This window comes from Canis lupus, chromosome 10, assembly GCF_048164855.1.
Source record: "Canis lupus baileyi chromosome 10, mCanLup2.hap1, whole genome shotgun sequence".
Taxonomy (NCBI): domain Eukaryota; kingdom Metazoa; phylum Chordata; class Mammalia; order Carnivora; family Canidae; genus Canis; species Canis lupus.
The window spans coordinates 46,731,708-46,757,517 of record NC_132847.1 but is presented as its reverse complement, the minus strand read 5'-3'; the positions used below and the strand labels follow the sequence as shown (position 1 = coordinate 46,757,517).

Sequence of the window (25,810 nt, the reverse complement as noted above, 5' to 3'; positions counted from 1 at the left end):
GTGGTTGTAACTTACATTGTGTGAAACTTAACAAAAAAGTACTCACCATGCCCCTGTAATTCATAGTCTTGATTTGGTCCATGCTTTATGAGAATCTGAAGGGAATGTAATGATCCCCATACCATTTCATGTACCATTTCAGAGCATTTGTGGGTCCCCTGCAAGCCACCCAAGAACGTCTTGTGCACTATTAACCCCAGTCTACAAACGGTTGCTATAATTATTTTTTTGACTCACTTCATTCCTTTTAAATTTCAAAAGTGTCCTCTCTCATTACTTTTTCATGTTATTGATTAGAGAAGAAAAGTCATTTGTCCTGCTTAATATCCCATATTGTGATTTTGGCAGCTCACTTAATGTGTTCCATGATCTCTGTAGCTCCTGCTAGACATAATTAGATTCTGGTTCAATAGATTTTTTTTTTTTTAGGTGAATATCCTTTATAAATGATGCTGCATACTACCTTTATATCACAGGGCACATAATTTCTGGATTCCTTATTTTTAGTGGTGCTAAGATTATAGAGTGGATTCATTCAAATGGTGTCTGCCCAATTTTTTGAATGTAAAGCCCTCCACCAACCTGTAAGCATCGTATTATCATTTGTCAACTGGAATTCTATTTTAAAAAAACTTTCCCTCATGGAGCACCTGGGTGACTCAGTGAAGCATCCGACTCTTGATTTTGCCTCTGGACATGATCTCAGGGTTCTGAGATTGAGCCATGAGTCGGGCTGTACACTAGGCATAGAGCCTACTTAATATTCTCTCCTCCCTCTCTAACCCTCCAACCCCAATCACACGTGCATGTACTCTCTCTCTTAAAAAACAAAGAAAAGATATACTTAAAAACTTTCCTCTTAAACTCTTTGGTCTTAGAGGATTTTAAAAGCAAGGTCCCATCCCATTCATTCCACAGGGATTTACTGAATACTCAATATATATATCAGGCCAGTTGATAACCCATTTATATCACCTCAGCAATAAATCGTTTCTATAAATATGAAAAATCAATTAACAAAAATTTTAGAAATATATATATTTTGTAAAGCAAGCACATAGCACATGGTTTTTTAACATTTTCTGAAATGGTCGTGTGTTAATAAAATTCATAAACCCAAATGATAGTCACAGGAATTTTATGGGTGTTTGTAAACATTAATGAATTTTTCTTTTTAATAGATATTGTCTTTCCTGCACTTGACATTCTTCGGTTGTCAATTAAACATCCCAGTGTGAATGAAAACTTCTGCAATGAAAAGGAAGGGGCTCAGTTCAGCAGTCATCTTATCAGTCTTCTAAACCCTAAAGGAAAGCCAGCAAACCAGCTGCTTGCTCTGAGGACTTTTTGCAATTGTTTTGTTGGCCAGGCAGGACAAAAACTCATGATGTCCCAGAGGGAATCACTAATGTCGCATGCAATAGAACTGAAATCAGGGAGCAATAAAAACATTCACATTGCTCTCGCTACATTGACCCTGAACTATTCTGTTTGTTTTCATAAAGACCATAACATTGAAGGGAAAGCTCAATGCTTGTCAGTAATTAGCACAGTCTTGGAAGTTGTACAAGACCTAGAAGCTACTTTTAGACTCCTTGTGGCTCTTGGGACACTTATCAGTGACGATTTAAATGCTGTACAGTTAGCCAAGTCTTTAGGTGTTGATTCTCAAATAAAAAAGTATGCCTCAGTATCAGAACCAGCTAAAGTAAGTGAATGCTGTAGACTTATCCTAAATTTACTGTAACAGTGGGGATGGGCTGAGATTTTAAATTGATTAGTGTTTTTTCTCACATTTTACATGACTGATTACAGATGGTTTAAAAAAAATGCTGTGGATTAAGTAAAATTTCAGATCTTGTAAAGTGGGGGGTAAGAAGAGACAAAGAAATAAAATTTTTGCACTGATGAACTGTGAGATTTTCCTGTGTGATGTGGGTAAGTTTTCAGGAATTTAGAAAGAATGAGATAAAAAGAAAAACAATGCAACTGCTACAATGGCATAATTTCCATACCTTTGCCACATAAGAGAAGATAACTTTTATTTATATACTCTGCTTTTACGTTACTTGTTGGTGGTTGTCTTTTACTTAATTTCTGCTCTACTCATTTTCATTGCTGATTCTTTGAACAGCACCAGCACATTTCAAGATCTTATTTTAGGATAAGTACTTTAGAATTTTCAAAAATTAAGTTTGTGGTAAATTATTCCATATATAGAAAACATATAAAATAATTTCATCATTTAAGTTACTTGTATATAGAAAATTACATTTGATGGCTCATTTTTAGATGAAGGGAAAGCAATTTTCTAAGCTGCATTAGGTTATGTATCAATTCAGACAAATGAGACCCCTAATTAACTCCAGGTTTATAATCCAGTTTCTTTTGCCCCTCCCTATTTGAAGTAACTTCATTTTTCATTCCAGTTTTGATATTAGTTTATTTTTGGTCATTTCTGTTGTCTCAAAGGGAATTTGCAATGTGTTGACTTTATCAAGCAACTATGCAAGCAAAAACTGTTACTGGCAAGTCCAGAGAGCCTATCATGTAAAACTAGTATTTTTGACCTCCTAACATGGTCCAGGCACTGTGCTAACCACTTTGAGATTTGATCCCCAAAACCCCTTAAATGAAGAATGATGGTGTCTCTATTTTCAGAAGTAAAGAAAATGGGATAAATCATGGTAGGAGAAAAAAAAAGTGCATACCATACCATACTTCCTAGAGAGAGGCATCACAAATTTGTCTCAGAATATCCTAACAACTAACACGAAGGAACTACCACTTTAATTATATAATTTAATATGTTTAAGAGAACTGCAGTTTCTTAAGAGAAGCATAACTATTCCTATTTTTGAGTGGGAAAGATCTTTTCACAAAGAGGACTTTGCCTAAAATAATGAGCAGCATTCTCAACATTTATGGTATACAGAACCATCAATTTACTGGCTTAATGACAAATTGTAGTCAAAGAACAGTTCTTCCCCAATAAGGAAGGGAAGATTTTCCATCATCTGGATTAATTCAAAGAAAAACTTTTGGAATATCAAGAGAGAATGGGTAAAGTATAAATAGAGGAATGTGTATTTTGTTGAGTGTTAAATTGCAGCATTCTGACATATGCTCAGACTTTAAAAATTCTGTTGGCTGGGCTGGTTAGGAACCTTTGCTTTACTTTTTGTTGAATCAGGTTTTAGGTGGTTACGTCAAAGTTAAATGGCAAAGTCAAGAGTTTAACCCAGGTCAGCCTAGTTCCATTATATACACTTCTTTCTTATTAACATGTCCAGTCTAGCATGCAGTTCTGAGTACAAAGAATTTATCTACAATATATTTTGAAATACCAGGTAGAACCTTTGGATGATGGGAGGACATTAAGAACATGAGCTGACTCTTCAAAATGTAAGGGGTGGCAAATTGTAAACATTGTTTGCTTCTTGTAGAGTACAAGTCTTTACAACAACTTTTATAGTATCAGTATTTCATATTGAAGAAAAATTATAAAATATAGTTTAGCTAAAGAACTAAGATAATTCACCTGAAAAATAAGTGTTATATGATGGTTTTGTGATTTTTGAAGTCTTTTTCAGTTAAACTTTTTTCCATGGTTCCCTTAATATATTTTTGTGAATATAAAAACATAACATTCATCTAATAAAACACAGACACACATCAAATAAAAATTGTAATCCCACTACCCATAGAGAACCATTCTTAACATCTTGTGGTATATTAGTAGGTATGTAAATGTGTTTTTTTTTCTTAAAGGACTGTGTGATACACATTGTTCAACAACCTGATTTTTGAACTTGACAATATATAGTATGCATACCTCTACCTTAATAATCATATATCCATTATATGGATATATCCATTTCCTATTATCTGATATTGTTTTCAGTTTTCAGCTTTCAAGCACTGCTCAGACAAATATCCTGTGTCTTACTAGCTACTTAGGCTACATTTTATACATGGAATTGGTGGGCCAAGTTAATGCACATTTTTTAGGCGACACATGCTGTCAAGTCACTTCCAGTGGTAAAAGTCTTGGAGTTAATATCCTTCATATTGCAAATTCTGGGGATGAAACTTGGACATTCGCTTCCTTAGCAGTTATCAATGTTATAAATCATTATTTTGTTGAGAAATGATAAAATGTAAAGAGGGTCATCTGTGATATACTTACTAACAGTCTTGAGATATAAATTACTTGAGATTAGGAAATGTTATTCAGTCTTTTTAAAAAATAATTTATAATCTTAAAAAATTAATTAAAAATAAAAATAATTTATAATCTAACTTCTAATATATTTTTCTATAGAAGATTACACACAGGGTGTTAGTTTATTTGGGCTGCTGCAACAAAAATCCAATAGATTGGGTGGCTTAAAAACAAACATTTTCACCATTCTGGAGGCGAGGAAACCCAAGGTGAATGTGCCGGCATATTTGGTGTTTGATGAGGGTTCTTTCATGGTAGGAGGAAGAAGCTCTCTGTTGTCTCCGCATTCCTGAGGATTCCACCCTTATAACCAAATTACCTCCCAGAGGCCCATCATATTGGGAATTAGGTTTCAAAATAATGAATTTTCGGGGTGACACATTCAATCTATAGTATAGTGTAGTTGTGATTATAAATACAATTTTGAAGATTTTTTTCATTTACCATTATCATTCCATGTGTTTTTCTTAAAATTTTTAATGAAAATATTCATACATCAAAGTTCAAAGAGTACAGTGAACACTCGTGAACTTGCCAACCAAGTTCTACAGTTGTTAACATTTTGCCATATTGGTTTTATATTGAGATTACAGATATCACCTTTATCAACTAAATACTTAAATATGTATCTTCTAAGAATAAGGACATTTTAAAGAATGTTCTTTATAACCATATCATTGTATTACCATTCAGTAATTTCATAGTATTTAATATGTATTCCATACTCAAATTTCCTTAATTGTTTCATAGTAACTATTATCACTTTATTTAAAGGATCTAATATAAATAATCAAGGTTTATGTATTATATTTATTTGATTATATGTTTCTTTGGTCTCTTACTCTAGAACAGTTCTATTTTTATTTTTTAGTATCGTTGACTTTGAAGTGTCTGCATTACAGAATGCAAGGTACCCCAATTTTATATTTGTAAAACATTTCTGTAACTCTTCTGTATTAATTACCTATTGCTGCTTAATAAATTACCCCAAAACTAAAGTGGCTTAGAACAGTACACATTTACTATCTGAAATTTTTTGCAAATGAAGAATCCTGGCCCAGCTTAGCAGGATCTTCTGTTTCTTTGTTTCACATGAGGCTGCTATGAAGAGTATCAGCCATGGCTGAGGACTCATCTGAGGGCTTGATTGGAGAAGGAAGCATTTTCGAGCTCATTTATATGGTTAGTGTTCAGTTCTTTTCCAGGTGTTGGATTGAGGACTTAAAATCCTAGCTGGCTGTTGGCCAAAGGCTGTCCTCAGTTTTTTGGGTGTTTTGTCTTTTTAAGAATGTTTTCCAGGGGCGCCTGGGTAGCTCAGTCTGCCTTTAGCTCAGGTCATGATCCCAGGGTTCTGGGCTTCGGCCCTGCATTGGGCTCCTTGCTCAACAGCCCCTCCACCCTTTCCTTTATTTGTGCTTCTCTCTCTCTTTCTTTCTCTCTCTCTCTCTCTCTCTCTGAAATAAAAATTTTTAAATGAATGTTTTCCTTTTTTTTTCAGAGAAGGAGGTGGGGGAGGGGCAGAAGAGAGAGAAAGAGAATCTTATGTAGGTTCCATGCCTGCATGAGGCTCGATCTCAAGACCCTGAGATCATGACCTGAACTGAAATCAAGAGTCACTTAACCAACTGACCTACCCAGGCTCCCCTGCCCTCAGTTTTATGTTTTATGGGCTTCTCCATCATGTCAAGTGCTTTCATTAAAACCAGCAAGGGAGAGAGTCTGCTAGCAAAATCAAAGTCAGAACATTTACATTTACAAACTACAAATATGCCACCCTCTCAACATCAAGGCTGGAAGCAAGTTACTCAAGGAGAGTGGATTACACAGGCTGTATCAGAAAAGAGATCACTGGGAGCCTTCTTAGAATGTGCCTGCTATACCTATTTCCTATAAACTAAAAGGTAAACCCAAAGGCTTGGTAGATTAAGATTAAAATACTGTAGCAAGAATACTTCATAGGTGTGTGTACTTTTTTTTTTTTTAACTTGATGGCATCATACCTGTGCTTCCTTAAAGTTTATTATGTTCCCCTTACCATAACTAAAGGAGGCTGAGAGAACAGAACAGGGTGTAATTGGCTTATTGACCATCTTCACAGAGATGGGTGAATATTTTTTAAAAGTTGTTTTCATTCTATATTTTTCTAAGTGATTATCAGGTTTTGCTTGTTTAATAATTGAAATCAGGGTGCTTGTTTTCTGGAGGTACTAAGGCAGAATCTTGATTTTGAGGGCAACAAGTAAAAACCACTTTGGTGCTTCTCATGGAGGAAAAAGAGTCTTTAGAATACAGTGAATAAGGAAGCTTTAAAGAGGAGAACACCAACTAATGCCCTTCTGTAAAGCAGGTAGGCTGATACTTAGGCCTAAAATGAGGTCCTGGGACTTAAACTTGATCTTGGGGCTCCTGGGCACATTGTAATAAGTCAGAAAAGTAAAATGTCCAAATGGCAATACTTTCATTGTACATACATCACTTAGATGTAAAGGCATATGATATAGCAATACTTATACAATGGTTTGTAACTGAATTTAAAGCAAACTAGTTAAGTACCTTTGCAAAAAAAAAAAAAGACAAGTTTAAGTAAATTAGATAGCATGTATTAAGCAATTACTTTATACTAGTTTCAGGTTTATCCTCATTATCCCTATGGGGTAAGTACTGTTAGTAATCTTACAAGTGAAGAAGCTGAAAGAGGTCAGGTAACACGTCACTAGTAACAAAACAATGGAGAATAGTATTTAATAAATGATGTCGGCAAAGCTGGATATCAAGATGAAGAATATCGGTTTGTGGTAGCCACTTCACTTCATCATAATAGCAACTATGGTGGGTGGTAGTGAAATGTATGCTTGATACATAGAGCAGAAGGTCGCTTGAAATAAGCTCTCCCACGTTTCTTTCATTCTTGTGTCTTCAAAGGAACTAATAAATTCAAGAAATGTGGGACACCTGGGCGGCTCAGCGGTTGAGCATCTGCCTTTGGCTCAGAGCGTGATCCCAGAGTTCCTGGATCCAGTCTCACATCAGGCTCCCTGCAGGGGGCCTGCTTTTGTCTCTGCCTCTCTCTGTCTCTCATGAATTAAAAATAAAAAATAAAAAAATTTTAAAAATTCAAGAAATGTTTTGCTTATTTCTATGCCTTTTAAAATTTTTCAGTAGTAAAAACAACCAGGGGTACAGTACAATATGGTGAAAGAATACTAGCTTTGAGGTTAAAAAGGCATACATTTCAATGACATTTCCACCACTTGCTATTGAATTAAGTTGATCTCAGCCCCAGTTTAAGCAAAGATATATTAGGATTTTATAAAATAGAAGAATAAAATATGTAAAATGTCTACCACATGAGTACTTATCAAGCATTGCTTTCACAGATAACACAAAGCTACAGTCCTCTTTAACAATAAAAGTGCTGTATACAAGGAACATTTAGAAGACAAGTATTTTATTGCTACTGGAAAAAAAATGCTCATGAGCAGAGGTACCCTGTTATTTTGCAAAATTGGTTATTTGGAACTCTGAACACAAATATCCTTAGACTTCATTTAAATTTCCTATAATGCCACAGAACCTCACTATGAAATATAGTTTGTTTCTGTTGGAACATAAGAATTATATCTGCCCGTATTACAGCACTGACATTGAATGACTTAGGCAGTATAAAGCTAGTTTTGAAGACCCTTCTAATGCCTAACAGAAATACAGAAAAGGAGGCTTTAGAAAGTGTGTATCTGTTAACTGTAACCACCGTAATACTACTGTTCAACAACTAACAACCCAAACAATAGCACTTATTGACCTAAGAAGTTACAATCTTAGAGGTGGCTGATCCTGACTGGGCTCATTCATGTCTGCAGGGTGGAGGAGGACTCCGTTCTAGGCCAGGCTTGACTCAATAGTTTAGCTGGGCAGCTCAGCACTACTATTTGTCTCTCATCTTTCTCCTGGGACGAGTGTGCTGAGTATATCATTTTTATGGTGATGGTGGAAACATAAGAGTGAACCATCACAATTACAAGATTTTTGTTTGTCTTGTTTTTGTTGTGTTTTATTTTTTATGTAGGCTCCAAGCACAGAGTAGGGCTTGAACTCACAACCCTGAGATTAAGAGTTGTATGCTCTACCAACTAAGCCAGTCAGGGGTCCTGTTTTTGTTTTTTTAACATGTGCTTGCTACATCTGCTAGCATCTCGTTGGCCAAATGAAGTCAACTTCAAAGGCAGGTAGGAGGGATCCCTGGGTGGCGCAGCGGTTTGGCGCCTGCCTTTGGCCCAGGGCGCGATCCTGGAGACCCGGGATCGAATCCCACGTCGGGCTCCCGGTGCATGGAGCCTGCTTCTCCTTCTGCCTATGTCTCTGCCTCTCTCTCTCTCTCTGTGACTATCATAAATAAAAAAAAAAAAAAAAAAAAAAACAAAGGCAGGTAGGAGTTACATGTTTTGCCTCAAGTGGAAGGAAACTGCCAAATAACATGGCAAAGAACATGAATACAGGAAGAGGTGAAGAAATGGTGCCCTTAATGTGATTTACCTAAATGGTGTTTGGAATGAAGCTCTGAATGGATCCTGAACTTCTCAGCTCAAAAATTAACATTGCATTCCTAGCGCATGCCCGGCACTGTATTAGGTGGTGACAGTACAAAGATATATAACACACAGCCTCTATTCATGAGAACTAACAGTATATTGGAGAAGATATGTAACAAATACCTGCAGGCAAGAGTTTTGGATGCTCTGTAGGGAAGACAATGTCTTACAAAGGAAGAAGCATTTCAACAAGATTAAAAAAGGTGATTTGGAAAGGTTTTAAGTATGAAGTGACACTTAAAAAGAATTTTAGATTTAACCAGATGAGTGGAACTCTGAACACAAATATCCTTACAGTTCATTTAAATTTCCTATAATGCCACAGAACCTCACTATGAAATATAAAGTTGAATAGGATTATTGAATAGGCCCAGAGGGCATATTTCTAAAAAAGACATAGGGCTACAGAGAAAAATGCTGTCCAGATCATGCCAGGTCTTACATGTTGTATGTTGAATTCATCAAGAACCTAGATTGCAAGTGGCAGAAACCAATTCAGATCAGCTTAATAAAAAGGAGAGAATTATTGGCTCATTGATATGAAAAAGACAGTATTGGGACTTCTAGGTCTTGTTTCATAAGTGTCTTTTGTTGACCTTCCACAAGATAGATAATGTGACATCTAGAGGCAATTTCCTTACAGTTTATTTAAGTGGAAGACTGAATTTCTCAACTAGTGTCTCTTTATAAATTCCAGTTAAGTACTGAGTGGCCCTAGCATTAATACATGCATATTCCAGGCGGATCATTGTGACTAATGCTCAGTGAGTTGCTGGAGAGCAGTTATAAAAAAGGGCATGTAAATTCCAATCTCTGCCCACCCTCCCATGTATTTGTTCTAGGAAAAGCAGGAAAAAACAGAAAAACAGTCCTGCATTAGTTTGCTGAGCTTTAAATCTGTTCAGTGCTGGGTCTCTTCAGCTCTATAATATACTGAACATATGAAACTATCCACATCAATCAGTTCTGGCCTCCAAAAAAGGCAATTTCCTATAGTTCAACCTAAAAAGAAAATGGCGTCTCTGTTGCTTCAAGCTAACTAACCTTGTGATGTGTCTATGTCATGTTCGCACCAAAAGTCAGTTCTTTCCCTGTTCTCTGAAGAACTCCATGTAGAATTATCCAGTTTCTGTTAGAAAGCTGTTTGTACCTACTCTTCCAAACCCTGCATGATTGTCAGTGTCACCGTGGCAGCTAAGGCCCTGTAGCTAAGTGTCTCTGCCATGTGATGAAGGAGCACTGAACTATTCCCAGCAAAGTTCCTACTGACCTCCTTTAATAAAGGAATTTCCCACCATTAATTTCACTAGGTACTTCTACACTCATAATTTAATGAGTTCATTTAATCCTGCACAAATCTGGTTCTTGTTCTCCATCTGAAAATTGTGTTTCATTCACTCACTTATGCAACAAATTTTTTTAAATTTTTTTAATTTATTTATGATAGTCACACAGAGAGAGAGAGACAGAGAGAGAGAGAGAGAGGCAGAGACATAGGCAGAGGGAGAAGCAGGCTCCATGCACCGGGTGCCCGACGTGGGATTCGATCCCGGGTCTCCAGGATCGTGCCCTGGGCCAAAGGCAGGCGCTAAACCGCTGCGCCACCCAGGGATCCCTGCAACAAATTTTTATTAAGAAACAACCATATGGGAAATTTTTCTATTAAAGGCATTTGGGTAATGGGAATACAGATGTGAATAACACCAAGTCAAAACTTTCATGGAGTTTACATTCAAGAGAAAGGAGACAAATAAATCCATGTGCAGTGGTTAAGAGCACTGAAGAAAAATAAAGCAGAATAAAAAGAATGCAGAATGCCAGAGCAAGTGATGATGGAGGCACTTCCTGTTGCGTATGTTTTTTGGTTTGCTTCTCCCTGCTAGAATATAAGCTAATGAAGACATGGATTTTGTCTATTTTTTACTCTATCACCAGTGGTCAAACAATGCTTTTGCATTCTAGAACAAGAATATGGAAGAGTGGTCAAAGACTGGAATTCAGCTGCCAAATTGATAAATTCTTTAGCCATCTAGTTGGCAGTACCCTGGTTTCTTGCTCCAGCCAAATAAATATGGGAACTCTTTGTCAAGCTGCTACAAAATGAGGTAGAAACTGAGAAGCTTCTCAACTGATTTTATAAGGGGATAATTTGCAGGCAGTAATTAATAAGCAACTATTTTTATCCAGTACTTTGTTATGGCAACTTGAGATGACTGATACAAACCTAAAATGGTATAGTTTGCCTTAGAGGGCAAAACTAAGGGTGGAATCAGGGGGTAGAGACGGCTGTTTTCCCAGGGCTGGAATTACCCCTGTATCTGGTTTGTTTTACACACTAATTAAATAGTTGTTGAATGGCTAAGACAGGTAGGAAATGAGGTCAAAAGGAAGTCCCTTTTTTAAATTGCTTCCTATACGTCAGGTGAAAGACGTAGGATTACTATCACTCAGTGTTGCCCCAGGCCCTGTCTTTTTTCTTCTGTGGCTAAAGTCCCTGATGAGACCACTCGTGCCAAATGATAACGCATTTTTGAAATATGTATTCTTTTTTTTTTTTTTTTTTAAATTTTTATTTATTTATGATAGTCACAGAGAGAGAGAGAGAGAGAGAGAGAGAGAGAGGGAGAAGCAGGCTCCATGCACCGGGAGCCCGACGTGGGATTCGATCCCGGGTCTCCAGGATCGCGCCCTGGGCCAAAGGCAGGCGCTAAACCACTGCGCCACCCAGGGATCCCTTGAAATATGTATTCTTGATCCTGGTTATAGAACCTGGCTTGTGTTTCCAAAATCCTACACATTAGTCCACAAAATCTAACACTGATAAACCCATGACACATACTCAGTTTTGAAAAACTCAAGTCCTTTACTTGTCCCTCATGTACTCTATGCATGAAATAAACTCCAGAAATACCCTCTAAATTCTCTTCAGTTGTCTTCTATTTGTTGACCTTATGCACTGTTTTTCTTTTGCATTTCTTGCCTCAAGTTCTTTCTAAAAGTGGCCTGGGACTTCATTACCAATTCTGTGCACTCCTAAACTCTTCTTGTTTTCCTCTCCTTTGAAAAGTAAGAACTAGTCTGAAAAGGCAATTTGGGGGGAAGGAAGGGAGAGAGACAAGATAGGAACACTGATATGCCAATAATATTTTATCCCTGCTCCCTTCTCTGTCTCACCAACATAAATAACTTATGTACATTTAAAAGATCAAAACACTAACTTCAATAGAAAAATGGTTAAACTTACTTGCACTTGATGAGGAAATAGTGTTCCGACCAATGGTAAAGTATTCAAAATTACAAGTCAAAGGATATATGCATCCCAATGTTTACTTTGGCATTATCTACAATAGCCAAGATACAGAAGCAACCCAAATGTCCATTGCTAGATGAATGGATAAGAAGATGTGATACTATATATATAATGGAATATTATTCAGCCATTAAAAAAGAATGAAATCTTGCCATTTGTAGCAATAAGGATGGATGTAGAGGGCATAATGCTAAGTGAAACAAGGCAGTCAGAGAAAGACAAGTATCATATGACTTCACTCATCTGTGGGATGCAAGAAACAAAGCAAATGAGCAAACAAATGGAAAAACAGAGACAAACAAAAAGACATATTTTAAATGCAGAGAACAAACTGGTGGCAACCAGAAGTGGTTGCTGGATAGGTGGGGGTATATTTGAAATAAATAAAGGGAATTAAGAGTACACTATCTTAATGAGCACTGGGAAATGTATACAATTGTTGAATCATATACAGCTGAAACTAAAAGAAGTGTCCATTATACTTGAACTAAAGTAAAATTAAAAATGCAAGTTAAAACCCTTTATATTAGAAAAAAACTGTAAGGTTTCAGTGTATGGGTGACATTTTAAGTTAGCTTACTCTTTCTTCAAAGGAATCTGATTAAATAGGACAAGGAAAATAAGGTGTTGATCAACTTGTTTTGGGGGCACAAAAATGCCATAAGGAAAATAATGTAAATTTTTTTTCGTAAGCTGTTCATAGCTGCATTATTGTAAAATATAACAGATTGACAACAACTTAAATGCCAGCATTCGAATATTAGTTAAATAAACTGAGAGGGATCCCTGGGTGGCGCAGCGGTTTGGCGCCTGCCTTTGGCCCAGGGCGCGATCCTGGAGACCCGGGATCGAATCCCACGTCGGGCTCCCGGTGCATGGAGCCTGCTTCTCCCTCTGCCTGTGTCTCTGCCTCTCTCTCTCTCTCTCTCTGTATGACTATCATAAATAAAAAATAAAAAATAAAATTAAATAAACTGAGAAAGTATACGATAAAATAGTAGATCCAAATGACTTGAGAAGTGAAAGGCAAACGTGCCTAAAAATTAGTGTGAAGGGGGAAAAACAAGGAAGCCCAAAATCCTCTTCCAGTATAATTCCCTAAAATATATTTCAAAAAAAAAAAATGTGCTCCGGTGATAATAATGAGATTTCCCCTTAAGTTCTTTTTGTTGTTGAAACATTTTAGGGCGACGCCTGGGTCGCTCTGGGGTTGACTGTCTCGCCTTTGGCTCAGGGCGTGACCCTGGAGACCCGGGTTCGAGTCCCACGTCGGGCTCCTTGTGGGGCGCCTGCTTCTCCCTCTGCCTGGGTCTCTCATGAATAAATGAATAAAATAATAAGTAAGTAAGTAAGTAAATAAATAAATAAAAACATTTTAGTGTCATGTACTTATGACACTAAACATTGGGAAACAAAACAAAAGCTACACCATACCTTACTGTGTAGGTGTATACGACAAAATCTGAAGAGGTATCAATCATTAGAGCACAGAGCTATGGTAAAGCTCCACCTTCCGTCCTCCGTAGAGAGGCTCAGAGACCCGAAGGCGCGCGGACAGCCCGCCAGCCGACTCGAGCCGCCCCCGCCTCCCGCCCGGAAGCGCTGCAGGCACGCCTCCCGGGCTCTGCGACGAGGCCGGAAGTGACGCACAAGCTGCGACGCCGCCGCCGCCGCCGCCGCCGCTGGGTTTCGGCAGCTTCGGAGACGGTGGGCTCGTCCCGGATGGTTGCAGCAGCGGGATCATGACGGGGAAGAAGTCTTCCCGGGAGAAGCGGCGCAAACGAAGCGGTCAGGAGGCGGCCGCAGCGCTCGCGGCGCCGGACCTGGTGCCCGCCTTAGCCAGTAGCGGCAGTGGGAGCACCAGCGGCTGCGGGAGCACCAGCGGCTGCGGGAGCGTCACCTGCTGTGGAAACACCAGCTTCAGTGGAAGCGTCACCGGCGGCGGGAGCGCCGGCAGCTGCTGGGGCGGGAGCAGCGTGGAGCGCGGCGAGCGCCGGAAGCGGAGGAGCACGGACTCGTCCTCCAGCGTCTCGGGGTCCCTGCAGCAGGTGCGTGCGCGCCCTTCTCGCCGCGCCCGGAGCTGCTGCGCCCTCGGACCGACGCAGGCGGGAGCCGAGGCTGGCGCCCGCGGGGCTGGCTCTTGCGGGAGCGCCCTCCGCGCCGACGTCTCGAGGTTCCCGTCCCCGAGTACCGGGGAGCCGCACACTCCCGGGCCTTGAACGGAAAGTTCCTGGATGAGCTGGTCATCTCGCCCTTTGCCTTTTGTCCCTTTCACTCTAGCAGCAGCCCGCCCGAAAAGTATGGGTCGGGAGCGCGCCCTCAGCGCCCTTGAAAGCCACGGTTTACTTCTCTTTCCCTCTCCACCTTGTAGATCATCTCCGCGTTACAGGATGAGAAGATCGAGGCTCAGAGAGATTAGTGAAGTTTACCCACAGTCACAGTTTGTTACTAACAAATGTGTTACTGACTAAATGTGGATCCAGTCCCCGATTTTTTTTTTAAATTTGTTTTTTATTTTTATTTATTTATGATAGTCACAGAGAGAGAAAGGGAGAGAGGCAGAGACACAGGCAGAGGGAGAAGCAGGCTCCATGCACCGGGAGCCTGATGTGGGATTCGATCCCGGGTCTCCAGGATCGCGCCCCGGGCCAGAGGCAGGCGCCAAACCGCTGCGCCACCCAGGGATCCCCCAGTCCCCGATTGTAAAAGCCATGAGCTTTCTACTCCATCCATCTACCAAGATACCGCCGTTAAAAAAGGAAAAAAAAATGCAGTTTGCTTTTATTATAAAACGTAAGCATGAAAACATAAAAGTTATACAACACAGAAATAAAAAACGTGAGAGTCTGCTTAAGCCTCCCCATTGTTTGCTACGCAGCCGCATTAACTTGTTACATGTGTATTTAAGTTCTTACACATAAGCTTTATAGTGCTATTACCCCCATCGATTTAGATGTTGCCTTATTTTTCAGTGACTGTGGGATATTCCATTTTATCTTTATTGACGAATACTCAGATTTTTAGTTTTCTTGCCGCTAAAAGAGTTGATGTGAGAATGAACCCTTGTTCATATGTATTGTGCAACAATTACTTTAGGATAGAATCTTAGTGAAATTGTTGGGTCAAAGTTTATGCACTGAAACAGATTTGAGAGGTACCACCAAATGCTTTTCAAAAAAGATTTTATTGATTTATAGTATAAACATTACAAAAGAATCCCCATTTCTGCAAATATTCACTATACCCATTTTTGAAAAAAAAATTGTCAGCTTAGTGGGTGAAATCTAGATTTCATTTGTTTTGAGGTATGTTCTGATTAATAGATCGAACATTTTAACATTTTTATTTGCCATTTGATTCCTTCTTATGTAAGTTGCATGTATATATTCTCTGGCCATTTTCTTTTTGATTATTTTGAGCTTTTTACTGATAAGTTCAGAATGTCTACAAAAAGTCTTGGTTCTGATCCTCTCTGTTTCAAATGTCACTGTAACTTTATCTGTGGAGTACTGAAGTTTTTTATTTCTTTGTGGTCAAGACTAACAATATTTTCCTTTGCCTTCCAGATTTTGTGTGTTGAGAAAGATCTTTCTATACTCTCGACCTATCCTAAAACTATTCTTTGTTTTCTTACAATATTTTTAAACGTTACATCTTAAATTGGAAGCTGTAGAAACACAAAAAACCATTTATTCTTATGTATTTCTTATATTTAGCCACACTATTATTAGTTTAAAATTGACTCAGAAAAATTTGTGTGAACAAGGGATTTTTGTCTTTTTTTTTCAGCACTAATATTTGTTTTTGTACTTTCACATTATTTAAGACTTTCAGTGTGGTGCTGAACAGAAGCAGTGATAATAGGCATTTTTTTCTTATTTAGTTGTTAGCGGGAACACTTTTTATGTTCCATCCAAAAGTGTATTTGCCAAAAGTAATGAAAGATACTTTTGATCAAGTTAAAGAAATTTTTTTCAGTTCCTAGTTCACTGAAGGTTATAGAGTTTTATCAGATGCTTTTTTGGCATTCTGTGGAGATGATCGCATAGCTTTCCTTCTTTGATCTGGTAATGCAATTTTTAAAAAAGATTTATTTTTTTGAGAGAGTGAGTAAGAGAGATCACAAGCGGGGGGGGGGTGGGGGGAGGCATAGAGGGAGAAGCAAACTCCCTGCTGAATGGGGAGCCTGACATGGGGCTTATCATGGGATCGTGACTTGAACCGAAGGCAGACACTTAACTCACTGAGCCACCCATTCACCCCTGAGAATGTAATTTTTAATAAATTGGTAAATTAACTCGGGTTGAACTGTCTTGTCATCCTGGGATAGATCCAATTTGGTTTGTCGGTTTGGTTATTATACTCAGAATTCAGTATTGTTACTTTTGTGTCTATGTCCCTAAGTTAAATCAGCTTATGGTTTTTATTTTTGTAATTATCCTTTTGGTTTTGGCATCAAGACTATGCTAGCCTTATGGATTGATTTGGGAAGCTTTGCATTTTTGGAATGTATTCGAGAATAGTTTATGGCTTTTTCTTGAAGATTTATTAGAACTGGCCTATTGGACCATCTATCTGTGTGGGTCTGGTGGGTTTTTTTAGAGTAGTATTTTTGTCCCCACCGTCCCCCCACTCCTAATTCTTTCATAGTTATAAGTCTATTCAGTTTTTCCACCCCTTCTAGATTTTATTTTGGATATCATCATTCTTATCTTTTTTTTTTTTTTTAAGATTTTATTTATTTATTCATAGAGAGAGAGGGGCAGAGACACAGACAGAGGGAGAAGCAGGCTCCACGAGGGAGCCCGATGTTGGGACTAGATCCCGGGTCTCCAGGATCACACCCCAGGCTGCAGGCGGCGCCACCAGGGGCTGCCCTCATCATTCTTATCTTAAATGGTTTCTGTATCTTTTGTACTCTTTATCCTGATGGAGAGACCAATAAGTTAAATATTATAAAGATTTCCATACCAGAACTAAACCCTACTTCTTATTTGTGAAGAAAAAAAGAAATCATTATATATTAGGCATGTAGATAACATCTCACAATTCTGAGAGTGCCATTACGTCTGTTGTATATTGTGTTCCCTATTGTTTTTGGTAACAGCTTTATAGATATGTAATTCATATACCATACAATTAGTCTATTTCAAGTATACAGTTCACTGGTTTTGAGCATATTAATGGAGTTGTGCAACCATCGCTTTAGTCAGTTTTATTTTCATCACTCCCAAAAGAAACTCCATGTGTACCTTTCAGCTATCATCCCTAATACTCACCTCCACCATTTTCATCCCTAGGCAGTCACTACTTCTTGTCTCCATAGATTTTCCCTGTTAGGGACATTTTATATGAATGGAATAATATTTCATTGTATGGCTATACCACAGTTGATTTTTCCATTTGTTACTTGATGGGAATTTGGATTGTTGCCATCTTTTGGCTATTATGAATAATGCTGCTATGAATACTTGTGTACAAGTTTTTATGCAGGTGTGTAGTTACATTTCTCTTGGATATATATCTAGGAATGGAATTTTTGGGTCATATAACTTTTCAAGAAGCTGCCAAACATTTTTCAGAGCAGCTGTACCACTTTCTATTCCTACTAGCAGTGTGTAAGAGCTCCAGTTTCTCTACATCCTCACTACTTAAATTACTTTATGAACCGTTAAAATGAGAACTGACCTTTATTTTTTCAGTCTAATTATTACAGTATTCTTTAAAATTGGTGTGTTTTTAAACTACTTTTAAAACATTTCTATTAGAAAATATAATTTAAAAAAGCCCTACCTAAACTATATAGTCAGGGAAGATTTTCTTGAAGAGATGACTTTAGAATTGATATCTAAATTTGTTAATTTTAGAAGTATAGCATTGGGGGGAAATGAAGAAGAAAGACTCTCTTAGGCAGAGTGGTACATACAAAAGCCCTGCCTGAATGAGGTGAAGGGAGAACAGGTTATATTTGAGTAATTCTTTGAATTACTTTGTATTACTTTGTGCTTGTAGCACGATCAGTGAACATGTAGGCCCAGCTAGGCTTAATTACCCTAAGATCAGTGTGAAGTCATTGAAAGGTTATAAATAAAGAGGATGAGTATATGTATATTTCATAGAATCTATTGTAGTAACAGATTGGAGACACCTCAAGTTAGATTCAAGACCTCCAGTTAAGTAGCTGTTGAGGTGATCTAGGCAGAGGATGATGGTACTTTGGACCAGGATTATGGGAGTAGATTTGAGAGATAGGAGGTGAAATTGACAGAAATGTCTTAAATAACTTGGCTACTTTGAATATGATTAATTTATATAGCAGTTTTAAAAATGAGTGTAGCTCCTGGGAAGCAATAATACTTTATAATTGTGATGTTTAACATTTTTGCTGTCATCTCACTTTTTATGAATTTAAGAAGAATAACCATGGGGGCACCTGGGTAGTTCAGTTGGTTAACTGTCTGCCTTTGGCTCAGGTCATGATCCCAGAGTGCTGGGATTGAGCCCCAGATTGGGCTCCCTGCTCGGTGGGGAGCCTGCTTCTCTCTTTCCATTTGCTGTTTCTTCTGCTTGCGCGCGCTCTCTCTCTCTCTCTCTCTCTCTCTCTCCTCTGTCAAATAAATAAATGAAATCTTTAAAAAAAAGAAGAAGAAGAAGAATTCATACTTAAAATTTTGGGTTGAGTGGCATGCTAGAGGAATCTCCTAATTCTTCAGAAGTCTAAAATTGTAGGAGATCACTCAATATTTCTTTTATTTATTTATTTTTTAATATTTAGTATATTTTCACTTGTGTGTCCTGAGATAATATTTCTTCACTTTATATTAGCTCATCGAGTTAATTGTAGTTTGGACAGTAAGACGAAAGTATACTGAACAATTAAATATGCTTTTTAATGGTTTTAGGTAAATATCCCAACAAAGAATTTGGAAATATTAGTGAAGAAGTAGTTGTTAAATGTAAATATATGACATCATATACATCCTCCTTTATTTAATGGTTCCTTGTCTCTTTTAATTTTAGGATACCAAATACCTTTTGCCAACTTTGGAAAAAGAATTATTCTTGGCAGAGCACAGTGACCTTGAAGAAGGTGGACTGGACCTGACTGTGTCATTAAAACCAGTTAGTTTCTATATATCAGACAAAAAAGAAATGCTTCAGCAGTGTTTCTGTATCATAGGCGAGAAAAAGTTACAGAAGATGCTTCCTGATGTGTTAAAGGTATTTCATTACATGTATCATTGAATCACACACATATATAGAAAAATACACATTTTCTGTAACAATCATTTTACTTCATGTAAATTATAATTGGATGTTTTCAACTCAAGCTACTTCAAAAAGATTTAAAAAAGGAATTTTAGAGAATTAGTATAAATGGCCTTGTATATTTAAAAGTTTGCCAAGAAAAAAATGGAGCCGTATACTGTGTTTTGGTAAGGAATTTATTAACCTTTTAGAAATAATTCTACTAAATGCAGGTAATTTTAGTGACTAAATTAGAGATATGACTCTGGTGCCTTAAGAAGTAATACTCTGCTATGTAACAATACACATTATTGGTTGGTAAAAGCTTACATTTCATTAAATTCACAAATGTTTTCATATATTTATTTATGGTATTCGAATTTTACAGTTACGGAAATAGGGCTTGGAAGATCCAAGATGTATAGAGCCAGCACTTGCGTATTTAAATCTTTAGAGGAATTACCTAACATATAGGCTGCTATTAGTTATGACTTACTCTTTAATTTGTTCTTTCATAGTAAATGTGACTTTATTCTCATCAAATGTCTATAAATTATAACATTTACATATTAAGTGACAGTTTTCAGATTTCATGTCATGAAAAGATTTATGTAACTTTTATTGTAAGATTTTGCTAACCAGACTTTTTTTCTGATTGCTATATTCTAGTTTACATTGGCACTATATTATATAAATGTATATTTTTGATGTTATTTTCTTTAGAACTGTTCAATAGAAGAAATTAAAAAACTATGCCAGGAACAGTTAGAGCTCCTGTCTGAAAAAAAAATCTTGAAGATTCTTGAGGGTAAGAATACATATTTTTATGCTCTGTTAACTCATTACTTAACATATCTAGCATAAATCCTAAGTTACTCTTTTTTTTTAACCTGATTATTAGTTTAATTTCATTACTGGGTAACCATTGAGTAATTTTACTTCTGTTTGTACTTTAAAATATAGTTTACATAGCAGAACAGCATTTTAAGAGTAGACTTTTTGATGTATGTATCATTTTCTCAAATCAAATGTAATCAAAGGTAAGAGCATGTTTGTATACAATAATAAAATGAAATAAAAAATTTTACCCAAAGTGTCCTAAAAAGTATCAATTATTGAGATGGCTTTTCTTGAAATAATTTTTTATTTTCTGCTTTACATTCCTATTGCTTGTAATTGCCTGTTGCATACTGCTTTTGCTCTAATAAGACCTGGCTGCAGAGTTGGAAGGATTTTTGCAATTTGCCTACATTTATCTCTCTGCCTAAAGTATGACTCTTCTTTGTGATACTCTTACCTGTCAAATTTTAGATTTTCAAGCTTTATTTTTTTCTTTTGGAACTGTACATTAGCATTACAAGAGAAGAAGCCAAAAAATGGAGACTTTAAATTTCCAGAGATAATATATTTTTTTTAAATATAAAATGCCCTAATGGACACACTTGGCTCTTTCACTTGGTAGAGCATGCTTCTCTTGAACTCAGGGTTGTGAATTTGAGCCCCATGTTCAGTGTAGTGGTTACTTCAAAATAAAATCTTAAAAAAATGGTTTAATGGAATTTATAACTTTGCTAATAGATGTATAAATCTGGGTATAGCCTGTAAATATATATATACACACACGTTTTGTGTGTTTTTGTGTGTGTGTGTTTAAAATAGATAACAGGAAGGCAGTGAAAAATACCTAATAAGCCACTGAAAAATCTCATTTTAAATATAAGCAATTAAAAAATGTCATCTTTCAACAACTATAAGTTTCTTTAATCTGTATAGTTTATAGATGGCACTTTGTGTAATGCTTAAATTGTTCTGATATGTTATAAGCATGCTTTCAATAGTTTATTTTATTTATAAGGTGACAATGGTATGGATTCTGATATGGAAGAGGAGGCAGATGATGGCCCTAAGATGGGATCTGATTTAGTCAGTCAGTAAGTTAACTTTCATTTCCATTTCAAAATTTCTTTGTTGTTCCTTCCATGATATCTTACCTCAAGAATGTGATTGTTTTTCTGTTGTATTTATATAAAATGATTCAACAGGTTGGAATTGATTTGTTTACTTATAATGATTGGTCTTTTTGGTATATATGAGAATATAGTTCATTGCTTTCAGGGTTAAGATGATTTTCTTAAACTACTACTTATACATACAAGACAACAGTGATGCCAGCCTGAAGCAGAATCATATCTCTCATTTGGAATTTGAATTTGCTACTAGTGATACTCATAAGTGCTTACTCTATCAAGTTATTATAGTAGTGGTTTAGAACACTTAAAATTCTTCTAGTACTCATTAATGTCAGATGATAATTGTCTCATTTCACAGATGAGATAGTAAGGTGGTTCATTTTACATAGGTACATAAAATTTTTCTATTGTGATGGTAAAAATGCCCAGAGTTTTGGGATACTAATATAAACCTTTTTATTTTGGAAAATTTCAAACTTACATAAAAATTGAAAGAATCATAGAATGAAATCAATAACATTAATGTTTTGCTATTTTTTTGCTTTCTCTCTTTGTATTTACTGTTTTTCTGCCAGAGCCATTTGCATTAGCTTGCTAGGGCTGCCATAGCAAAATACCATAGACTGATTGACTTAAAGAACAGAAATACATTTTCTCACAGTTCTGGAGGCTGGAAGTTCAAGATCAAGGTACCAGCAAGGTTAGTTTCCTCTGAGGCCTCTCTTCTTGGCTTGTAGATGGCCACTTTGTTACTGCTGCTGCTTTTTTTTTCTTTTAATATTTATTTGAGAGAGAGAGGGTGGGGGGGGGAAGGGCAGAGCTAGAGAATCTTCAAACAGACTCCTCTCTGAGCAGGAAGCCTAATGTGGGGGATATGGGCTTGATGCCAGGACTCTGAGATCATGCATAACCTGAGCCAAAACCAAGAGTTGGATGCTTAGCTGATTAAGCCACCCAGGTGCCCCTTGCCGCTGCCTCTTGAGTTGGTTGCCCTTATGTGTGTGTGCCCCCTGTGTTCTAATCTCTTTTGATAAGAACACCAGTCAGACACCAAGCTCCACCATGATGGCCTCATTTTAACTTAGTTACCTCTTTAAAGGTCCTGTCTCCAAAATAGCCATATCTGGGGTTTGGGCTTCAGCCTTCAGATTTTTTAGAGCGGAGACACAGTTAAGTCCACAAATCATTTAAAAATTCAGATGTCATATATTTCATGCCTAAACAGTTTAGTAATGCCTTTCCTAAAAATAAGGACAGTCTACATAGCAACAATATAACATGACTTTTAAGAAAATAAGCAATGATTCAATAATGTTTTCTAATATATTGCCCATATAAAATTTCCCTGATTACTAAAAAAATGTTTAGAGTATGTTTATTCATTTTAATTAACAAACTGATTCTGATCCAGGATTCAGTTAGAGTTCATGTGTTTCATTTGATTGTTAGCATCACAAAGTTGAGTTTAAAGGGAAGGGTTAGATATGAGAAATAATAAGCTTAATGACTAGCCCAGGAACCTAGTGCACATTTTAAAGGAATTTAAAAAATAACAAAGTAAACCAAAAGAAAGTTAGAAAAATGAAACAACGAATGTAAACATTAAAACAAAGAAATAGAAAACAAATAAGCAAATGAATAAGTCCAAAAACTTGGTCTTTGTAAAGAAAGTCCAGATTGTAAACTCCTCCTGGATCTGATAAGGAGGTAAGGGGAGAACCATTATAATTGAGATTGAGAAGAAAGGAGATATAATCACATAATCATAGGCTGGTTGTGAATCCACATACAGCATTGTATAAACAAACTTGAAACTAGCAAATGGATGCTTTTTTTTTTATCAAAATACAAATAAACCAAATTGACTTTCTGCAAAAGTAGAAAACTTGAAGAGTAACATAGAAGAAATTAGAAAGGTGAATAGAGATCTACTATTGAAAAAAACACCAAAATAAGGTGGATTTATAGCTGAGTTATTACTTAATGTGGGTCAATACATGTAATGTGTTTACCTCTAATAAAATATTCAATAATGCTCTCTGCTGTTATTTTTGAACATATTACACCTGTTATTTAAATTATTCCAGGCCCTAGGAAAAGATGAAAAGTTCTTAATTTACTTTATGGCTTCTACATAGCTTTAATACCCCAAATCCCATAAATAGTGACAAAGCATATGGGGGATTCAGGCGTTCTCACTTGTGAATATAGATGTAAAAATTGTAAGTACATATTAGCATGTAGAATCCAGCAGTGTATCATCTGAGTAGTTATACCACTAACCAAATAGAATCTATTACAGGAATTTACAGGAAATTTAATTAGAAAAGCCTCCTAGAGTAATTCATATCAGCAAATTAAAGGAGAAAAATGATGTGGTCAGATAAGTATATACTAAAAAGACCTTTGGTAATATTCGGCAGTCATTTCTAATATAAGCTATAGGTAAAAAAGGTACAGGAGAAAACTGCTAAGATATAATGAAGACAGTTGACCAAACTTAACTACCCACTTAGTGAATTAAAATGAGAGACTAGACAGGAAGTCTGTGTGGTCATTTATTTTAAATATTTTCTTAGAGGTTCTAGCAAATGTAATTAGACCAAAAGAAAGATGGGTGGTGGAGATGAATTAATTTTGACATAAAAAACTTTGGAAAAGAAGAAATAAAATTATTTCCCTTTCAGTTTATAAGATTATAAACCTAGAATAGTGAGAGATTCTAGGTTTTTTAAAAAAGTAGAATTTGAAATTTGATAACATGGATCGTATATAAACATAAGAAAATCAACAGCTCTTCTCTCTTATAGCAAAAACATCTGTAAAGGGAATGTGTTAGGATTTTCCAAAGAGACAGAACTTTTTTTTTTTTTTTTTTTTTAATAGTTGTTTTAGAAATACAGGAGTACTTGTTCCCTGGGGGTGGGGTTGCTGGGACCAGCCTGAGACCAGTGAGGGTGTGAGGGGATCCCAGGAGGCCACAGACGTAGGGGGGACATTGGAACATCTTTTCTGTTGTTTCACACGTTCTAGAATAATAAAAAGATTCCTTCTGGCCCAACTGTTTGCCAGAAGGGTAAACAGAGACTGGAGATGGGTCAGAGCAGCACAGGGTCAGTCACCTGCGGGCAGCAAGGACCCCACCCTCCACCATCATTACTCACACCTGAGGCCAGGAGCCTCAGTACCTGCCCAGGAACCCAGGGAGCAAATAAATAAACAATAAATACACATAAATAGGAGGGGCCCTCTTTGGCGAGACCCCTGTTGTATAGATATGTAAAAATTTTATTTTCTTTATTAATTTTTATTTATGATAGTCACAGAGAGAGAGAGAGGCAGAGACACAGGCAGAGGGAGAAGCAGGCTCCATGCACCAGGAACCCGACGTGGGAATCGATCTAGGGTCTCCTGGATCGGGCCCTGGGCCAAAGGCAGGCGCCAAACTGCTGCACCACCCAGGGATCCCTAGATATATAAAAATTTTAAAGGAATTGGCTTCTGTACTTATGGGTGCCAAGGAGTCCCAAGATCTGCTGATTTGTTGTCTGTAAGCTGGAGAACCAGGAAAGCCATTGGCAAAACACAGTCTTAGACTGAAGGCTAGGGAATGTGGTATAAGTCCCAGTCTAACTCCAGAAGCCCAGAATCCAGGAGTGCTCCTGTTCCAGGGCATATGGATTTCTGAACTCTAGCAGACAGAACTAATTTGCCTTTCTGCCTTTTTTTTTTTTTTTTTTTTTTTTTTACCTGAGAGAGAAAGCACAGGGAGGAGCAGAGACAGAGGAACAAGCAGGCTCTGCCCTGAGCTCAGGACCCTGAACTCTGTACCTGAGCCAAAACCAAGAATTGGTGGCTTTTAAAAAAATTTGTATTTAAATTCAATTAATATAAAATATATTATTGGTTACAGAAGTAGAGGTCAGTGATTCATCAGTCTTATATAACACTCAGTGCTCATTATATCACGTGTTCCTTAATATCCATCACCCAGTTACTCCAACCACGCTCCTCCCCTCGTGACCCTCAATTTGTTTCCTATGATTAAGAATTTCTTATGGTTAAGAATTTGTGGCTTAACTGACTGACCCACCCAGGTGCCCTGCCCTTCTGCCTTTTTAATTCCAACCCTCAAGGGGTTGGATGTTGCCTACCCAGGGCTACCTGCATTACTCAATTTACCAATTCAGATGCTAATCTCTTCAGGTAACATCCTCAAAGACACACAGATATAATGCTTTACCAGTTATTGGGCATTCTTCAGCCCAGTGATGGGGAACTAAAAGAAAAATATTCCATTAATACTAGTTACAAAAACTCTGATATGCTTTCAGATATATTTAACAGAAAACTTATGAAGAAAACAATAACATTTTACTAGAAGACAAAATCATGATCTGAAAAAAATAGCATACTAGTTGTATAATCTGTGGGATGGTAGGTGAAGTTCTTAAATAATTTAAGACTA

The 25,810-nt window shown here is 37.1% G+C and overlaps 2 protein-coding genes across 5 annotated transcripts in view; both read left to right on the top strand.

Annotated features, from left to right (window-relative positions):
* PLAA (phospholipase A2 activating protein) overlaps positions 1-1,912 on the top strand; it is a 37,823-nt gene extending 35,911 nt beyond the window's left edge. For all 3 annotated transcript variants that reach the window (XM_072841572.1, XM_072841573.1, XM_072841574.1), the window contains one exon: positions 1,182-1,912. In XM_072841572.1, coding sequence (XP_072697673.1) covers positions 1,182-1,747 — 566 coding nt within the window. In that variant the 3' untranslated portion in view covers positions 1,748-1,912. The remainder of the gene's footprint in view (positions 1-1,181) is intronic.
* Positions 1,913-10,900: 8,988 nt separating this feature from the next.
* The window catches only part of CAAP1 (caspase activity and apoptosis inhibitor 1), a 49,103-nt gene continuing 34,193 nt past the window's right edge, over positions 10,901-25,810 (top strand). Inside the window, exons 1-4 of one of the 2 annotated variants that reach the window (XM_072841582.1) lie at positions 10,901-10,919; positions 19,145-19,345; positions 20,096-20,180; positions 21,228-21,303. In XM_072841582.1, the coding sequence (XP_072697683.1) occupies positions 19,277-19,345; positions 20,096-20,180; positions 21,228-21,303 (230 nt within the window). In that variant the 5' untranslated portion in view covers positions 10,901-10,919; positions 19,145-19,276. Of the gene's footprint in view, positions 10,920-13,781; positions 14,173-19,144; positions 19,346-20,095; positions 20,181-21,227; positions 21,304-25,810 lie in introns of those variants that run through there. The other variant, XM_072841581.1, reaches the window with a different exon arrangement.